Genomic DNA, 20,677 nt, shown 5'->3' with positions numbered 1-20,677 from the left:
TGTGTGTGTGTGTATATATATATATATATATATATTCGAATTCATTTACTCTGTGAAAATGATATGGAAATTAATAAGGTTTGAATGACTAAACACTGAGAATAATAAAGAATGGGGTTTAATAGGAATGCTACTAGTTTCATTGATAAACAACTTCTTTAGGTGTCTAACTACAAAGAATTATATAAACAAAAAACTACAGAAACATTACATAATAGCGACAACAGATCTAGTATAAACTGTGGTATAGTTTAAACTGGATTACGTGCTACAGTTCCAGCTTCATGTAACTGCGTGTGAGAGATATCATGAGAACACCAGTACTAAACAGTAGAAATGTGCGTATCAGATAAATTGTAGCTGAGGCTATTATTCAGGTGGGTTGAATCAAGTGAAATTTCTTTCGATTTGAGAATGCATCTCTCAAGTTCATTATAACACTTATGTATGTTTGAAGTTTGTGACCAGTCTATAAGATGTTGGCGGCCTTCGTCGGAGTTTATTCGTCGACCTAAAGAAAAACATCATTTCCTTCAATACCCAGGAGTTTACAAGATTATGTGTAATTGTGGAAAGCCTTACTACAGTCAGATGTATAAATCTCCCCTTTTCTGTGTTGAGGAACATCAAAAAGATATTTCCTACAACAGAACCTGAGCTAGTGCTCTCTCCAGCCACATCCTATTCTCTATAAACTCCGACGAAGGCCGCCAACATCTTATAGACTGGTCTCAAACTTCAAGCATACATAAGTGTTATAATGAACTTGAGAGACGCATTCTCGAATCTAAAGAAATTTCACTTGATTCAACCCACCTGAATAATAGCCTCAGCTACAATTTATCTGATATGCACATTTCTACTGTTCAGTACTGGCATTCTCACGATATCTCTCGCACGCAGTTACATACAGCTGGAACTGTAGCAGGTAATCCTTTGCATGAGCTTGAAAGGAAAGTTCTGATAAAAACCAATACAAAAATTAATTAATTAGTCTTCTTATATATCCTCAAAGAGCAAATTATTACAATTTAATGAAACATAGGGATTAAAGGGTTTTAAGATATGCTCTTTCTAGTGGTTATATCAGTTGCTTTAATATCATCTATGTTCTATGTGTTTATTCAAACTTTCCAGGCTTAATGCTTTAATCAAGAAAAGAATTTTGGACATATTCCACTACATGTATAAATGAAACACACTAAAAACCAGAATTGTACACGAGGATAAAGTGATGGGACAAAAGAGCACTCTGAACACCTAAAGTGGGTGGTTGCCATGTCAATGAAAATAATTTTTCTGCAAATACATAAGAAATGTAAAAGAATATACTTTATAACTAATATTTAAGGAATTGACAGCGTATACTAGAAATATAAATTAAATAAACTTTAACATATACTTTCCGATATTTCGGCAAACGTCACGTTGCCATCTTCTTGGGAACTTACTACAAAGACAAGTGCACACAAGTACTAATAACAGCAAATGAGACTGAAGCTAGGAAGCTAACATTTTCCTAAAGTCCTGATGGTGCCCTGGCGGGCTATACTGGTAGTTCTTGGCCTTTGGGCTGAAGTTCTTCTGATAAAAGTTTCCCAAATTTGGGGCAGTCTCATGCATCCAAATTTGTTGAGGTTTGGCATGTTCCTAAGGGCCGAGGCTGATTCCACGAATAGTCTTTCATACTTGAACTTGCTGCGGTGTATTACTGTGGCTTTCTTCCATCTTATTCTGTGGCGAGTATCCAGAGCATGGTCTGCAAGTCCAGAGTGGCTGTACTGGTGAAATCGGATGTAATCCTTGCGTTCTGAGATTCTGATATTTGCTGTCCTGCCTGTTTGGCCAAAGTAGGACAATTTACAGCTGCAAGGGACCTGGTATACACCAGGTAGGTCTTGGGGAAGTGGTTGGTCTTTAGTGGAGCGGATAAGGGATGCCAGTTTTCTATGTGGTCTGTAACAAGTGGACAAGTCATGTTTTTTTAAGATTTTATTGATTTTTTCGAGGTGCCTCGGATGTAGGGAATGGTGATGGATTTAGAGTAATCTTTTTTGTGAGGGGGAGGGGGTGGTGGATTGTGGATAACTGGGTTAAATATTTTTTGGATTTTTTGGAGGGGGTAGCCATTGGCTGAGAAAGTGTCACGGATGTGATTTAGTTCAGTGGATAGGGCTTGATCATTTGAACAGATTATTTTTGCCCTGTTGAATAATGTCTTAATAACACCATATTGTTGTGAGGGGGGGTGATGGGATTGTTGGTGAATGTATCTGCCTGTATGGGTGGGTTTTCTATAAACTGAGAAAACCAAGGTTCCATCAGGTTGGCAGGTGACTAGTGTGTCTAGGAAAGGGAGGTTATTGTTTTCCTCTTTTTCCAGGGTGAACTTGATTCTGGGGTGTTGGTTGTTTAAGTGTGTTAGGAAAGAGATGAGTGAATCCGGGCCATGTGGCCAAATAGCAAAAATATCATCAACATAGCGAAGCCATATGGTAGGTTTTTGTGGGGCTGAGTTTAAGGCTTTCTCTTCAAACGTCTCCATGAAGAAGTTGGCCAAGGGTGGGGAAAGTGGTGAACCCATGGCTGTCCCCTCTATCTGTTTGTAGAATTTTTCCTACCAAACGAAATAGCCTGAGTTCACTGTGAACTGAAATAGGGCTGAGATATCAGGAGGAAATTTTGCTTGGATTAGCTCTAAGGTTTCTTTGAGGGGGACATTCGTGAATAGGGAGGAGACATCAAAACTGATCATTATGTTGGAGTGTAAAGTTTTCTATACTGGCTTTGAAGTGGGCTGAGTTTTTTATGTGTGATGGTGTATTGCCAGTATAGTGTGAGAGCACTTTGGCTAAATGCTTGGCTAGTTTGTAGGTGGGGGAATCAATGCCATCCACTATGGGACGTAATGGCACATTTTCTTTGTGTATTTTTGGGAGCCAATATATGCGGGGGGGGGGTCTAGAGTTATAGGGTTTTAGTCTGTTGGTAATCTCCACAGGCCAAGAAGTGACCTTCTTAAGGAGCCTATGGAGTTTTCTAATTTGTGAGTTCATCCGATTTCACCAGTACAGCTTGCAGACCACGCTCTGGATACTCGCCACAGAATAAGATGGAAGAAAGCCACAGTCATACACCGCAGCAAGTTCAAGTATGAAAGACTATTCATGGAATCAGCCTCAGCCCTTAGGAACATGCCAAACCTCAACAAATTTGGGAAACTTTTATCAGAAGAACTTCAGCCCAAAGGCCAAGAACTACCAGCATAGCCCGCCAGGGGGCACCATCAGGACTTTAGGAAAACGTTAGCTTCCTAGCTTCAGTCTCATTTGCTGTTATTAGTACTTGTGTGCACTTGTCTTTGTAGTAAGTTCCCAAGAAGATGGCAACGTGACGTTTGCCGAAATATCGGAAAGTATATATTAAAGTTTATTTAATTTATATTTCTAGTATACGCTGTCAATTCCTTAAATATTAGTTATCATGTTTAACCAGCGTATAAGCCTCTCAACAAGAATAATATACTTTAAGCATAAAAAAATAATAATAAAAAAAAATAAAAGAATCTGGAAATCAGCTGTAATTCATTTTTAAATCTTCCAAAATTGTGAAAATTCAATGGAAGAAAATAAATAATATAATAATTTGCTTTCATCAAAATCAAAAATTATGCAGCCTCAGCCCTCTGATGATCTCATTTGGAATGACCAAATTTCACTTTATTTAAAGCAAAAAAGATAAGTTTTTGATATCTGTTGAAATGAAATCAGTGTGACATTAAAATGTAGCCTATCGTTTTGATCCACAAGACAGCCCAGCCCCATTCTGGTTAAATAAGTTTTGCTCTATATGTATATGTTATGGTTAAAGGTGATAAATCCAGTTATTATTAATAATTACTGGTTATTATTAATAATTACCGGTTAAAGTGAATAATTCCTAGGAGTCTGGTAAATGTAATAAAAACATGTTTATAGGTTTTCGTTCTCAATAGAAATTATAACAGCTTAGGTTAGGTTAGTTTATAATGATAAAAGTAAGGAAAGTTCTTCTTTGGCACTCAATGAAATCAGAAATCATTATAAACTAATCTAACATAACCTAACCTAACCTAAACTAACCTGGATGTTGCATGTCAAACCAAAGTGTAGTCGTAGTTTGTCGTGGACAGATTAATGGGGATGAAAGATAAATGTTGTTGTGAGCGAGCTTAATGATTGTGGGCAGATATATGGGGATAATAGATAAATCAGAGAGGAACTGATCAGTGTTTTTCTCCATTGATGAGGAAAGAGGTACAGCAACGATATCTATCTATAATCCCCATTCATCCGCCCACAACAACTTTAATTTGTTTTCCCCATTTATCTGCCCGCAATCATTAAGCTCGCCCCACAACGTTTATTTTTTATTCCCATTAATCTAACCTAACCAATAAAGGTTAGATTAGGTTAGTTTATAATGATTTCTGGTTTCTGATTTCATTGAGTGCAACAGAAGTACTTTCCTTACTTTTTTCATTATAAACTAACCTAAGCTGTTATAATTTCTATTGAAAATGAAAACCTATATATAAAACCTATAAACATGTTTTTATTACATTTACCAGACTCCTCTAGGAATTTCACTTTAACCGGTTAAAGTGATTAATTCTCGTAAATTATTCACTTTAACCGGTAATTATTAATAATAAACAGATTTATCACTTTAACCGTAACACACACACACACACACACACATATATATATATATATATATATATATGTAGAAAGTATTTTTACCTTGGGTATAAATATGTTAAAGATACCAAGCAATTTTAAACCTGGTTTTACTCCATTTCCCAAGTAAGCAAACAGACTAAAAGTCAAGTTTGCGCCTGCAATTGATGCAAGTCTAACTGATCCCACAGGTAGTGCAGGATCAGGGCAACTCGTGGCAAAGGTGGAACAAGCTCCGATCACTAATCTTAATATTTACCCTTAATGCCAAAACACATCTCCAAGCAGGGGATGTATGATGTTTTGTATTAAAGGCAAGGGGCCACTACCCAGACCGGTTTCGACCTTTATTGAGGTCTCGTCAGTGGGAGCTAGGCTAGAAATACCAAGATTTAGTAATACAGAGCTTGTAAGTATTTCGCCAAAACAAGTTACCATACGGTGTTTTAACCTTATTAAATAAAAATCTCTGGAGGAGATATAAATGTAGAAAGTATTTTTACCTTGGGTATAAATATGTTAAAGATACCAAGCAATTTTAAACCTGGTTTTACTCCATTTCCCAAGTAAGCAAACAGACTAAAAGTCAAGTTTGCGCCTGCAATATATATTTTTTTTTTTTTTTTTTTTTTAACTTTGAAATTAATGTAGTTCTTGAGCTTGAAAATGGTTAACTATGCATTATGGATCCACTGCCATTATAACACTATCACCAGATATCACTAATACTCTGTAACATATACTTAAGTCATACTTAAGCAACAACAACAAAAAAAGTTGCATCTTTAAATCTCGCAAACGTTAACTAAATCCATAAATCTTTCTCCATTTTTATAAAGGCAAAGACAAGTGAATTTATCTATCCTTAGAAAATTAAAAATTCATAACAGACTATTAGTATAAAAACATCAGTTTTATATTCCTGTTAGCTAGATTTTAAAAAAAAATTAATGCATTTCATCTTTATCTCTTTCCAAATTTATGCAATTTAAAATAGTTTAATTCTGAAACTGAGGTAATTATTGAAAAACAATATTTGGTGTATTTAAATAATAATCATTAGATACTCTACAATTAGAAGTTATGCAGTAAAAAAAGTAATGTTTTGAATGAAAAGGAATATAAAGTTTTTTGGAGGCTAAGAAAGCTATAGATGTTATGTATTTGTGCCAGAAAATGCTAGTTGTGAAAGATAATATTAGAAAAAATTGTCTTGACTGGCAATCAGAATATTAGAATTTAAAAAAAAATGTAAGATCAAGATGCATCTTTCAAGAAATATGACAGGTTTGTGTTTTGATAATACTGAAATTCACTAGACTATCTTCACCCAGAATGGTTGGGAGATTGGTTTTTAAAGCATAGGTTATAGAAACTGTGAAGGTTGACATTTAAGCACTAAGTTTTGATGAATGAAAAAGAGGAATAGAACGTAACATCATCAGCAACACTATGGATAAGATTTTAGGTTAGTGATAGAAGGTCAATGTAAATGAAGAAGAGAGAGAGTGAAAGAACACAGCACTCAGGTTCCTCAGCAGTGATTGAAAAAAATCTGACACCCATCGTGACATGCACTGAACAAAAGAGCAAGTACAGGAGAAGACCTTAAGTGGTAGCTTGGTAAGAAGTAAGAGTTTGACCAGATCCAAATTTTAGAAGGAGAGCCAGTTTGAATTATGAGGCACTGACTTATCCAAGGAAAATAATCTCTTTGTTTGGGTGATTAGATTGTAAAAAACCAACTTTCAGAGATAATCAAAGAGTCAGCAAGGTAATCTGTGTGATATTAAAAGTGGTAAGGATATCAAATGAAGGCAACAAAGTAAAGCAAGGGAATGTTGAGCCTGAGCTAATCAGGTTTAATAACTTCTGGAATGCAATATCAACCCTGACAAACATCCTTCTTACAGAAAGCATCATGTGACCCAGTTAGGATAGCTGAGGTTCAATAAAGAATAATGGATTGGGTTTTGATCCCTTTAAGTGGAAGTGACACATGTCATTAATGGTTGTATCAAGGCTTCCAAATCAAATGTTGAAGTTCATCCATCCAGTGGTTCTAACAGGCAGTGTCCTATGTAGACACGTGTGTTCACAAGGCTAGTTTACCTGGTCTATGGGATGAAAAACCTGAGCGAAAAAAACTCCCTACCTCTATATGAGACCAGCTAAAGAAAGAGGAACTTCACATCATGAAAGGGAATTGAACCCAAGTCTTTCCGACTAAAGGGCTTCGTCTATACCGACTGAGCTATGGAGGCTCAATGTTGGTGAAGTGGATAACAATTTTTTTTTTCTTTTGCATGCAGTTTTTGTTTAAGCTTTTTTTTTGGTGATAACCAATGATAATTGCTGTGCAAGAATGTGACTGCACAGCGGTCATAAGTGATATCTGTCATAAGTGACAAATCAATCCTGCAAGTAAGTTTCTTTTATTTAACTGTTATTTAATGTGGATTATATAATAAAAATAAAAGTTTGTGATATTAACACCAAATGTTAATATAGTGTTAATATCACAAGGTAGTATTAAAATTAATTTCTTCAATATGACTGTTTTCAAATATTTTTCAGTAATTCAAATAACTGTTTAAATAATAACTAGATTTCAAGAACTCAGCCAAGAAATTTTTTTCAAGTTCAAGAGCATAAATAAGATAAATACTGTGCCGAATTCTGAGATTCATGATAAAAATGCAGTTATATTACCACATTACAGCATTGAATTTAAATTCAGTTTAAATTCAGTTAAGTGCTTTTTTATTTGTTTTTAATAGTCAACTAGTAATGAAGTATTAACCTGTGCTTTTTTTGTGACAGTATGCAACAATACGGCATACTGACACCTTTGTTAATAAAGACATGACATACAGATGCACTATCATTTTATTCAACTCTCCCTGCTAGCAAGGAATGCATCCAGCACTACTATTTTACAAAAAAAGCACCGACTCTAAGATACTATCAAACATTCCCTAAATCCCTAGTATGAACAATGGGTTTATCATGAAAGCACAATTACTGAGCTTAAGAATGACTAATTTCAGAACAAAGAATACTTCAAGAAGGTTGTTTTCTTGATCATAAATTAGTAAATAATAATATTTGGTTAACCGATCAAGTGTTGATCGGTTAACCAAATATTATTATTTACTAAAGAATACTTCAAATTATTTTTGAACTTAGCTTAAGGGAATACAGAATAATGGATATCACATCACGAACAAGAAGAAACTTGTTCATACAGAATTTATGAACAAGTTTCTTAATGCAAGCAAATAAACAAGATAAGATATTTGTCTAATAATTTATAATGAACGTGCCACATACCTTAGCCCGTCCCTGAAAGTTAAATGTGAGAACATATTCTCCTTTTCGTGTTTCGCTCTGCCTCACCAAAAAAACTCCATGACCAACTGGGCCCTCTCGAAGAACAAGTTGTGCTGCATCACTGCGTGAGAGCATTCCATGAAACCATGGATACTCTCGTAATGTTTGGTATATATCTGGACCTTGCTCTAAAAAATAAAGAGCATTATTCAATTATAAATTCCTTTAGAAAATATTCTTACAGTTTGAAAAATACTCCTGAGTAGGTACATATTCAGTATATAATCATAAAACAGAAAACAGGTTGGTTTACCCTTGAATATGCTGTACATGTGCGTGTGTGTTGGGGGTATAAACTCATTTCTTAGCTTTCACTAAATAGAATTTATGTTGTCGTTTGGAATTATGCCAAGCAACAAAGGCTATGAAGTCAGTGCATTTTGTTTGTTAATTGCATATGTTCTCCTGGGTGGTTTGCCTATTTTGCAAGATGTAGTAGTAATTACTTGTATTATTATTATTACTCATGCAAATTTGGCAAAAACAACAAAGATCTGCTCAGTGTTCAAACTCTTTGTTCCACAACAGATGCCATTCCAGTGCTAACCAATGCTCGCCAGCAACTTCTTTCAGGGGTGATGAACGCATGCATTCCAGAGATAAACATGGGCAATATATGTATTATAGATTTAATGGAGATAATGAAAGAATTTAAAAAAAAAAAAAAAAGATGTCAACGACTTAACAAGTTCAACAGAATATACCTCCAACAAAATAGATGACTTTCTGGCTATCATTGCTGGCCTGACACATGATGTTAAGGAACTTTAAAACAAAAAACGTTGAACAAGAAAATGCAAATATGGAGCTCCATAGGAAGCTTAAAAAATTCATGAAACAGGAAATTAGCTCAAACCTAGAAGTTGTTGGTGTTCCTCATGAGCCATGTGCAAATATGCATGAAATAGTAAAGAAAATTGCACATAAAATCAGGATTAATTATAATGAAGATATTGAGGCTATGCATCAAGTTCCTAATGAGCAGAAAAAACAGAGCAATGCTTATCATTGCCAGCAAAGGTTGGTCAATTGGTAGATCATCTGCTACTAATGGCTCATGCAAAAACTTGCATGTTAAGCAAGTTTGACTGCAGTTAGAAGAGGATCAATCATTCGATACTGTTGGCACACTCTCCCTCGATGAGTCTTTCAACTCCCTGGAGGTGTCACATAATAATAATTATAAAATTTAAAAGTAGAGTGATCAAAGACAAATGGCTAGATGGACACAAAAATATGAAATATAGACTAAGCACAAATGATATATGTGACAATTTTAAGAATAGTAAAATATATCTAAATGAGCACTTGATTGGAAAACTAACACATCTACTGCCAAGAAATGTAAAGAAATACACTACAAATATCTCTGGATCAAACAGGGCAAACTTTTCATGAGAAGAGACGATACATCAAAAATATGGTGGATCAGATGTAGAAGACGTGTGTAAACTCTGAGAAAACAGCAAGAGTAAAAACTGACTCATGAACAACGACAGATGAGTATAACAACTGTGATGTCACTTTTCATAAATGTGTAATGTCATGATTCAGTAGAATTAGAAAACTTTTAATCCTCAGACACTAAGTACTTTGAATATTTTGCATATAAATACAAGAAGTATTTGAGATAAATAGAACACAAAGAATTACTTCTAGACAATTTAAACTATCGGCTAGATGTTCTGATATTAACAGAAACTTGGGTTAAAGATGAAGTTGATTTGTACAATTTAAGCAGATTTAAAATTATTATCAATGTAGAAATTAGAAAAAATATGGTGGTCTAATTATCTTTTCATAATGATAAAAACGTGAGGCTACGCATCACATCCCTAGTGGGCAGAAAAAACAGAGCAATGCTCATCATTGCCAGCAAAGGTTGGTCGATTGGTAGAGCATCTGATACTAATGGCTCATGCAAAAAGTTAAGCAAGTTTGAGCTTAAAATTTTAAGCTCAAACTTGCCAACAAAAATATCACTCCTCTAGAAAAAAGAGCTATGTTTAGGTTGAAGAAAAATAAAGAAATCATCATCTTAAAAGCCGATCTACAAAGAAAAGATCACTAACTTGCTTTCTGATACATCTACCAACTGTGTTTTAGATTAAGACCCCATATTAAAGAATCACAATGATACCAACGACTTGTTACGTAATATGGATAGCTGGCCAACAGACTTAAAACTAAGGCGAGGCTATATGGCTCTCCCAAAGTTCACAAAAATGGAATACCACTACGCCCTATTGATGGAATTAATTCACCCGCTTATTTATTATCGAAACACCTCGCAGGTCTTAAGGCACACATCTGCAATTCGGATACCTACACACGAAATTCACAACATTTCGTTGAGAAATTAAGTAACATCTCGATCTCCAATACAGACCTTCTAGCAAGCCTGGATGTTACATCTTTATTCACCAATATTCCAGTAGACGACGTAATCGACATTTTAAGAAACCTCTTCCCTCGAGACATTACTTCTCTGTTCCACCATTGCTTAAAATCTAATTTCTTCCTATGGAATAAAAAGATTTCTCAACAATTAACAGGCCTTGCACTGGGCAGCCGTCTTTCACCCCTTGTGCGGATCTCTTCATGGAAAAACTTGAAAGTAAAATTTTATCTCAACTAGATCCTAAACCCACAGTGTGGTGGAGATATGTGGACAACATTTTTATTGTTTGGATAAACAAAACACAGAAAAGGATCTATTCGATTTTCTCAGCAAGATCAACTCATCACAAAATTTTTGTGATTACATCACAAAATTAAATTCACCCTAGAACTTGAGAAAGAAAAACAATTGCCATTTCTGGACACTTTAATTAAGAAACAAATAGATGGGCACATCAGCCTTACAGCCTATCACAAACCAACCAACATAGGTCAATACTTGCCCTTCACTTTTTTCACACCGCATTTCTCAGAAACTCAGCATTGTACACATGCTAAAAAATAGAGCCTCTCTCATCACTAGACGATAAAGACCTTAAAGATGAACTATCCCTGATATCAAATAACCTTATAAACAATGGTTATCCTAGAAAATTGATCCACAAGATACTTTTCTGTGACCCCCCCCCCCCCACAAAGACAGCCTGAAGATATCTACTCTATAATATAAAATGATAAGTCTTTTTATGTAACGTTTTTGTGTCACAGTTTTTGTCAAGTTATTTGAAATGTTTTGAAACTCAGGGGCTACCCTGAGTGTCGAGTCTTCAAAATTTGAGTCATCAGAATTCAAGGAGAACCAGCATACCGGTCCAGAACTCGGGGGGGGGGGACCCCTAGTACATTATAATTCCACTATTGTGATTCCGTATACGGGGACAGTTTCCAATAAGATTGCTACACTCCTCAAGCCACATGGAATACGAGTGGCTTTTAAACCTTCAAAGACCGTCTGCCAATTCTTAAGATCTCCAAAACACAGTCATCCTTTTTTCAAATATGCCGGAGTTTACAACATCCTCTGTTCGTGAGGCTTAAACTATACTGGTCAGACCTCTAGAAGTTTTGAAATCAGAAAAAAAAGGAACACGTATGAGATGTAAACAATAATAGAGAAGACAAATCGGGGTTAGCTTTTCTCCAGGACAAACCATACCATAGAATGGGACAAAAGCTCCATGTGCCCTACTTAGAGGAGGATTTCCACTCCCGAATCATAAAAGAAGCCATAACAGTGATCTGTTCAGAACAAAATCTAAATAGAAACCAAGGATTAATTCTGCCTGCGATTTGGAAGACCCTCATAAGATCTCTAAGCATGCCAGAATTAAATCTTGCTGCCAATTACAGAACATTCCTACATAACAACAAGTGAGATCATACATGCTCCATGCGTGTGATGTACGCATTCTTCTGTTTTTTTGTAAAAATACAACTGCATTCAGTTCTTCCTTCATTTATAGTTTTAGTGTAACAGTTTTAGCATTTAAGTTATCGTACATCTATTTTTTACCCTGACGAAGCCAAACAGCTAAAGTTGGCGAAACTTGTCGGTATTTTCTGACTTAGTTTGAAATAAATTTGACCTATATAAACCCAAATAAAAGTTAATCTCTCCTATACTAATTATCTTTATTGGAAACCTCATATCTGTTAATAACATTACTAACATAAAAATGAAAACATCTCAAAATGTCAATTTATATTTAGGACATCATAATATATATATATATATATATATATATATATGTGTGTTAAAGATGCCAAGCTATTTTAAACCTGGTTTTAATCCATTGCCCAAGTAAGCAAACAGACAAGAAAGTCAAGTTTGCGGCAAGTAGTGCAAGTCTGGGTGACCCGCACGTAGTACAAGTCTTAGGCAACTCGTGGTAAAGGTGGAATAAGCTCTGATCACTATTCTTAACATTTACCCTTAACATGTTCATTGCCAACGTTGCTATCAAGTAAAAAAAATTTGGCCACCACACGAAATTCCAATTTTCAGCTTGGCAATGAACGTGTTAACACGTTCATTGCCAAGCAAAGCACATCTCCTTGAGGAAATGTATGATGCTATGCATTAAAGGCAAGGGGCCACTACCCAGACCTTTATGGGAGCCAAACTTACAAACACCAAGTTTTAAGTAATTATTATTATTATTAAACAAGACCTCATGGAGTCAAAGACTCATCTAGGAGGTCCTTTTATCTCACACACATCTCATCATACTGGGTCTTAAACACATTCAAACTCCTTGCAGACACCACACTCTCAGGCAAGGCATTCCAATCATTCACAACTCTGCACGAAAAAAACCTGCCTCTCACTCCCCTACTCACACCCTCTTTATACAGTTTCCAGGGATGACCTCTGGTTCTCCCCTGATCTCCCACTATTCTCTGTAGAACTTCTCCACCATTGATCCTATAGCAACCCCTTACCAACTTGTAGGTCTCTATCATATCTCCCCTCTTCCTTCTCTCCACTAGTCTCTGCAAATTACATCTTTTCAATCTTTCCTCATACTCGACATTCCAGAGGTCAGAAACTACCTTAGTCAGTCGCCTTTGGACCCTTTCCAACATCTCTTCATCCTTCTGAAAACCAGGTGACCAAATCTGGGCACAATAGTCCATGTGTGGCCTAATCAAAGCCTTATACAATGGAACAAGAATCTCCCTACTTCTACACGTCAGTGTCCTCCTCATCATTCCCAGAAGTCTTTGTGTTGTCTTCACAATTTTGGCGATGTGACCCCTAAATTTTAGATCCTTATCCACTATCACTCCCAGATCTCTTATTTCCTCTACTTCCAACAATATATTCTTACCAAGCATAAATTCTGCATCCCATCTTTGTTTTCCAAATTTTAAAACCTTACATTTTGCAACATTGAACTCACATCCCCATTTGCTTGCCCAATCAATCAATTTATTCAAGTCTTCTTGCAAGGCCACAACATCTTCACTACTCTTTATGGTTCGTCCCAACTTTGCATCATCTGCAAACAACTGAATATCTCCATCCAAATCTTCGCCAATATCATTAATATACAAGTTAAATAGTAATGGCCCTAAAACAGATCCCTGAGGCACTCCACTAGTGACTTTCCTTTTCCTGGATATTGCACCCCCATACACAACTTGTTGATACCTATCAGATAGCCAGTCTCCAATCCAATGCACTAATCTAATATCCAACCCCATCTGCTCTAGTTTGACTGTCAACTTATCATGAGGCACTCTATCAAAAGCTTTTGCGAAATCCAAGTATATTACTGTGTATCCTTCTCCTCTGTCCAAGGAAGCAGTCACTTTATTGTAATAAGTAAGTAGATTACTGAAACACGACCTCCCTTTTGCACCTGGATGTATTGCAAGTCTAGGTGACCCATAAAGTAGTACAAGTCTAGGGAAATTGGGGAAATAGTTACTTGGGAAATGGAGTAAAACCAGGTTTAAAATAGCTTGGCATCTTAAACATATATATTATACCCAAGGTAAAAAAACTTTCGAAATACAGAGCTTATAAATATTTTACCAAAACAAGTTACCATAAGGTGCTTTGACCTTATTAAATAAAAATCTCAGGATAAGAAATAGATGTAGAAAGTTTTTTACCTTGGGTATAATATACGTTAAAGATACCAAGCTATTTTAAACCTGGTTTTAATCCATTTCCCAAGTAAGCTAACAGACAAGAAAGTCAAGTTTGCGCCTGCAAGTAGTGCAAGTCTGGGTGACCCGCACCTAGTGCAAGTCTTACCTTTAATGCATAGCATCATATATCTCCTCAAGGAGATGTGCTTTACATTAAGGGTAAATATTAAGAATAGTGATCAGAGCTTATTCCACCTTTACCATGAGTTGCACTACGTGCTGGTCACCCAGACTTGCACTACTTGCAGGTGCAAATTTGACTTTCTTGTCTGTTTGCTTACTTGGGAAATGGATTAAAACCAAGTTTTTAAAATAGCTTGATATCTTTAACATATATTATACACAAGGTAAAAAAAAAATTCTATATATATATATATATATATATATATATATATGTAGAAAGTTTTTTACCTTTGGTATAATATATGTTAAAGATGCCAAGCTATTTTAAACCTGGTTTTACTCCTTTCCCAAGTAAGCAAACAGACAAATAAGTCAAGTTTGCGCCTGCGTGTATTGCAAGTCTAGGTGACCCGTAAAGTAGTACAAATCTAGGCAACTTGTGGTAAAGGAGGAATAAGCTCTGATCACTATTCTTAATATTTACCCTTAATGCAAAGCCCATCTCCTTGAGGAGATGTATGATGCTATGCATTAAAGGCAAGGGGCCACTACCCAGATCGGTTTGACCTTTATTGAGGTCTCATCAGTGGGAGCCAGGCTTAGAAATACCAAGGTTAAGTAATACAGAGCTTATAAGTATTTTACCAAAACAAGTTACCATAAGGTGCTTTGACCTTATTAAATAAAAATCTCGGAATGAGAGATAGATGTAGAAAGTTTTTTACCTTGGGTCTAATATATGTTAAAGATACCAAGCTATTTTAAACCTGGTTTTACTCCATTTCCCTAGTAAGCAAACAGACAAATAAGTCAAGTTTGCACCTGGATGTATTGCAAGTCTAGGTGACCCATAAAGTAGTACAAGTCTAGGGAAATTGGGGAAATAGTTACTTGGGAAATGGAGTAAAACCAGGTTTAAAATAGCTTGGCATCTTAAACATATATATTATACCCAAGGTAAAAAAACTTTCGACATCTATCTCTCATCCTGAGATTTTTATTTAATAAGGTCAAAGCACCTTATGGTAACTTGTTTTGGTAAAATACTTATAAGCTCTGTATTACTTAACCTTGGTATTTCTAAGCTTGGCTCCAACTGATGAGACTGACCTCAATAAAGGTCGAAACCGGTCTGAGTAGTGGCCCCTTGCCTTTAATGCACAGCATCATACATTCTCCTCAAGGAGATGGCTTTGCATTAAGGGTAAATATTAAGAATAGTGATCAGAGCTTATTCCTCCTTTACCGCAAGTTGCCTAGACTTGTACTACTTTACGGGTCACCTAGACTTGCAATACATGCAGGTGCAAACTTGACTTATTTGTCCATTTGCTTACTTGGGAAATGGAGTAAAACCAAGTTTAAAATAACTTGGCATCTTTAACATATATATAGATATATATATCTATATATATAATGGCTGTATATAGAGTCCAACAAGGAGATGTTGGACTCTGTGCTACACAGAGTCCAACTTTATACAAGAGTTCAAGTGTAGACTGGATGATATCAGAAGTGACAAGTGCTAATAATTGGGGATATGAATATTGACTTCCTGAGGAATAGAGGCTCCTCTCAAGATTAACTCGATTTACTTACCATGCATGGACTCGAATAATATATTAATGTCCCCACGAGAGAATTCAATGGTGGTAGATCATGCATTTGGAAGAACTTTAAGTAGAAACAAAATCCAAGCAGCAGTTCTGCGCCAACCTCTCATGGAACACTTTACAACTGGTATTGAAATGCATTTGCAAGTACATCACAGAGAAAGTACAATCGAAAATATCTCCTAAACAACTGACTACAGAGTATTGAAGCATAACTTAAGCACTGTCTCTTCGGAAAAGATAATGACGGAAACAAATATTGACCCATCATATCATAAATTTATTGAGATATTAAGCAGCAAAATACAAGGCCCAATTAAAGTTAAAATAATAGTTAAAATGAAAAACACTAAGCCCTGGATTACACAGGAAATTAGACACTACATAAAAATTAGAGATAAAGTATATAAAAACTTTAAAAAATACCTGCACAATCAATATTATGAACACAGTTTCAAGTACTATAGAAATCTAATACACTATAAATTAAAAGAAAGTAAAAACAAATACTACAGAAATGATTTCCTAAAATGCCAAGGAAACTCCAGAAAACAATGGAAGTTTGTGAATAAATTAATCAGCAAAGATATATGCAAACAAATCCTTCCTATACTTAAAGATATTGATAGGAATAGAGAAAATGGAGACAGAGCTGAAGAATTAGATAAATACTTTACTGGTCAGTGAAAGCATTCTGAATGCTAAACCCACCCGTCTGAATTACACTCCCAAGAGAATTGATAACTCCATATATCTTTTCCATTACAGAGGTATTTTCCTGCTAAGTGTTCCTGGTAAATTTATGCAAGTATACTTGAGAAACGGTTGAGAAGAACTGTGGAAGAAAAGCTTGGTGAAGAACAAGCTAGATTCAGGCCAAATAGAGGCTGTCAGGATTAGATCTTCACTTTATGACAAATAGTTGAGAAATCATAGGAATATAACAAAGATCCGTATTTAAGTTTTGTCGATCTGGAAAAGGCATATGACAAGTGTCGAGAGAGAAGCTATTCAATACGCTATAGTTATATGGTGTCAATGGGGCATTATATCAAGGAATACTTAGTCTTTATTTGAGTTGTAAGTCAGCAGTTAGAATTGAAGGAAGTACAGGAAGATGGTTTAATGTTAAATCTGGTGTGAGACAAGGATGTACATTATCCCCTCTGTTATTTATTATCTATATGGATCACATTATGAAGGAAAGTAGTATTAAACATGATATCAAAATTGGAGATGTTAATGTCAGCTCTTTGCTTTATGCAGAAGATGTTATACTTCTAAAAAAATCAGCTACAAGTCTGCAAGATTCCCTGACTAAATTGAATAACTGTTGTAATACATATGGTATAAAGGTCAGCAATAAAAAGACAAAGACAATGAAAATAGGCAGAATCGGTGAAACTGTGAACTGCGTTGTGAATGGAGAAGCTGTGGAACAAGTAAAACATTTCAGCTTCTTAGTGAAGATGGTAAATTAAATATGGAAATAGACAACAGAATCAACAAAGCTGGTATGGTAGGAAGTCAATTGAATAAATTCAGATGGAATAAGAGAGAAATTAGTCAGAACAATAAATTAGCTGTATACAAGACAGTGTTCAAACCAGTTTTAACTTATGGATCTGAGAGCTGGGTCAGAAGTAAAACACTTGACCAAAGACTAGAGACTGCAGATATGAGAGTCCTGAGAAAGATTAGGGGCGTGAACAGATGGCATCAATGGCAATATCATATTAAAAATGAAGATATTAGGAAAGAACTTTACATTGTCCGCAATCCAGGAATGAATTAGCTGAGCTAATCTCAGGTGGTATGGTCACTTAAACAGAATGGGCGAGGAAAGATTAGCAAAACAAGTGTTCTCTGCCAGGTTGGCAGGGAAATGACCTAGAAGAAGACCAAGATATAGGTGGAATGATACGGTACAAAGTGCCTTAGACGATAGAAATATAAGATCTGATAATGTCGGAGTCATGACAAGTAACAGACTGATATGGAGGAAAATTGTAGATAAGAAGTTAGTAACGATGTAAATTTTTCATGTAGTACTATCATATCCTGTACACCCCTTGAGGGTACATTGCAGGAATTTGATGACGATGATATATCTTTTCCTCACTTGTGAAAATGAAATCAAAAGTGTTATGGCTAGCCTGAAAAACAACCAAAACTTCAAGATACGATAGTATTAATACTAGCATTGTGAAAGAATGCCAAATGTACATTTTTAACTTATTACTGATGACAGGCACATTTCCAATAGATTTTAAGAAGGCTATAGTCGTATCAATCTACAAAAAGGGAGATAAAAATAACTTAAAAAATTACAAACCGATCTCCTTTCTACCAGTCTTTTCGAAAATACTACAGAAATTGCTAAAACGTTTTGGACAAAAACAACTTCTTTTCAAAGATTCAATTTTGGTTCAGGTAAAGTTTAGCACAGAATGCTTTGACTTAACACAGTTTATACTTCCATAGATGAACATAAACTAACATTAGCAGTATTTTTAGATGCACACAAAGTTTTTGACACAGTATCACATGATATTTTAATAAAAAAAATTTGAAGTAATAGGAATACACGGTACTGCCTTAAATTGGTTCAAAAATTACTTAAATGCTTGATTACAAATTGTAAAAATAAACAACACTATAGCAGCTCTAAAACTGTAGATTGTGGTGTTCCACAAGAATCTGTCTTAAGACCAATTTTATTTAGTATTTATAACAATGAATTCTACAATCATAAAATAAACAGTAAAATAAATGCTTTTGCAGATGATATAGTCTTAATTTTCTGTATGGACACAGCCGAAAAAATGCAAACCATAGCTTTTTTAAAAGATTGCTGATCGTTTAAAAGTAACAAACTGGTTCCAGTCAAATAAACTCAAAAATTAATAGTAATTTAAGTTGGAAACCACACATAACCAATGTTGTAAAGAAAGTAAGATTATGTTAAACAGACTTTACTACCTAAAATGTAAATATGTTAAAAATATTATATTCTGCATGGATTCACAGCACACTACAATATAGTATTCTAATTTGGGGAGGAATCTATCACACTATGCTAAAACCCCTAGTTTCAACTCAGAATAAAGTAATTCAAATCTTAACTAGAAACAAATACAAGGATACTGCATTGTGTAATAAATATACCATACTAAACATACTACCTCTTAGATATTTATACACATAGGGTACTGCTATTCATAAAAAAACGATAACATATACATAAATATCAAACAAGATGTTTTCCTTAGTAGATATAAGGGCCTAAAATATTACCATCATCACCTGACCTCATCATGGAAGGTACAAACTATTGCACACAATGCTCATCCAACCATGCTTTAAATGATTCAATGTGTCTACATTCACAACACACTCAGGTAATGCATTCCACTCACCAAACACACCATGCAAAGAAGCTGCTCCTCTGCTCACACCCTCCTTATAGAGTTTACAGTGATGGCCCCCTTGTTCTACCCCCCCCATTCCATTTTTTGAAAAATCTCTTCCATGTCAACCTGATAACAACACAACTAGCTTATACATCTCAATCATATCTCACTTGGTAGATGGTATTGGTGTAGATGATGCAGTTCACTGTAGTTGGTGGATTGAGTAGTGGAAATGGAGAGTTGTAGAGTAGGTGCCCTCTTGATGAGTCTTTGGACTCCTTGTAGGTGTCATGTAATAATAATAATAATGTTGATATCAAGATGTTTTATCTGAATTATCCTATTTATGAAGAAAGAAGAGATATAAATTCAATCAAGATAGGTACTAATACCTTGATTCATGTTCATGTAAGCCTGGAGATTAGGATTGCAAATCCTCCATATGCTTACTAGTTGAGCACTGTCAAGACATGTTTTTAACTGTGCATATCCCACTTTTTTACTCCTGGGGTATCCTCCTATTTTGCCTAATGTGGAGTTTTCAATACAATTCCCGTCTCCAGCTGTTCATTATACAGCTTCAATTCCCAGAAGAATTTTTGTCTAACTGTTCCAATGAATGGAGCATAAATATTTATAAACCTTAATACACATTCACAGTATTCCAGTCTATTGTCAAGATTCTCCCTTCTGCATCCCTTTGGATATTACAGAATTACCTGGTGGGGACAAGAATAAGAACTCCTACTCAAGCCCTGTTAAATCTTCCAAAGCTCCAATAAGAAAGTGAATATCTATCTGTTCAAGTTTTTATATCTTTATATCTGCAGAAGTATGTTTCTTGGATAAACAAAAACCTGATATTATGGCAGAGCATAAGTTTCCATATAGTTTCTTGTTTAATTTGCCTATGCAATTCTCATACATTTACGAGAATTGCATATTTAACATATCAATATGATATTAATATGTGAACTTAAATTGTACATATTTGGTCTGATGTATTAAAATAAATACATATTAATATTAATATCATAATAATCTTTATTATGATATTAATATGATAATTAACATATCAATTAACGAGGCAATGCAGAAAGGAGATGTTATGATCAGTGAAGTGTCACAGGCAACTCTAACTTCTAGATTTTGGATGACCCTGATGAGATCTTCAATCTGTGAAGGAGCAGTTGTGTAGCCTGCTTCTTATAAACTGTTTTCCAGTTGCATTCCATTATTTCGATTTCATGCCTATCGTTCTTGATTTGGAAACTAGTTATTTTCTTTTCATGTAGAT

The 20,677-nt window shown here is 35.1% G+C and overlaps 1 protein-coding gene across 2 annotated transcripts in view; it reads right to left on the bottom strand.

Moving 5' to 3' along the window:
- Positions 1-20,677, bottom strand: part of LOC150092916 (SH2B adapter protein 2-like) — a 217,258-nt gene that overhangs the window by 48,974 nt on the left and 147,607 nt on the right. For both annotated transcript variants that reach the window (XM_090414172.1, XM_090414173.1), the window contains exon 6: positions 8,052-8,239. In XM_090414172.1, coding sequence (XP_090270298.1) covers positions 8,052-8,239 — 188 coding nt within the window. The remainder of the gene's footprint in view (positions 1-8,051; positions 8,240-20,677) is intronic.

Source organism: Typopeltis vanoorti, chromosome 24, assembly GCF_054136105.1.
Source record: "Typopeltis vanoorti isolate ZY-2024b chromosome 24, IOZ_Tvanoo_1.0, whole genome shotgun sequence".
Classification (NCBI taxonomy): domain Eukaryota; kingdom Metazoa; phylum Arthropoda; class Arachnida; order Uropygi; family Thelyphonidae; genus Typopeltis; species Typopeltis vanoorti.
The sequence above is the reverse complement of the archived record's forward strand: the minus strand, read 5'-3'. Positions and strand labels throughout refer to the sequence as shown.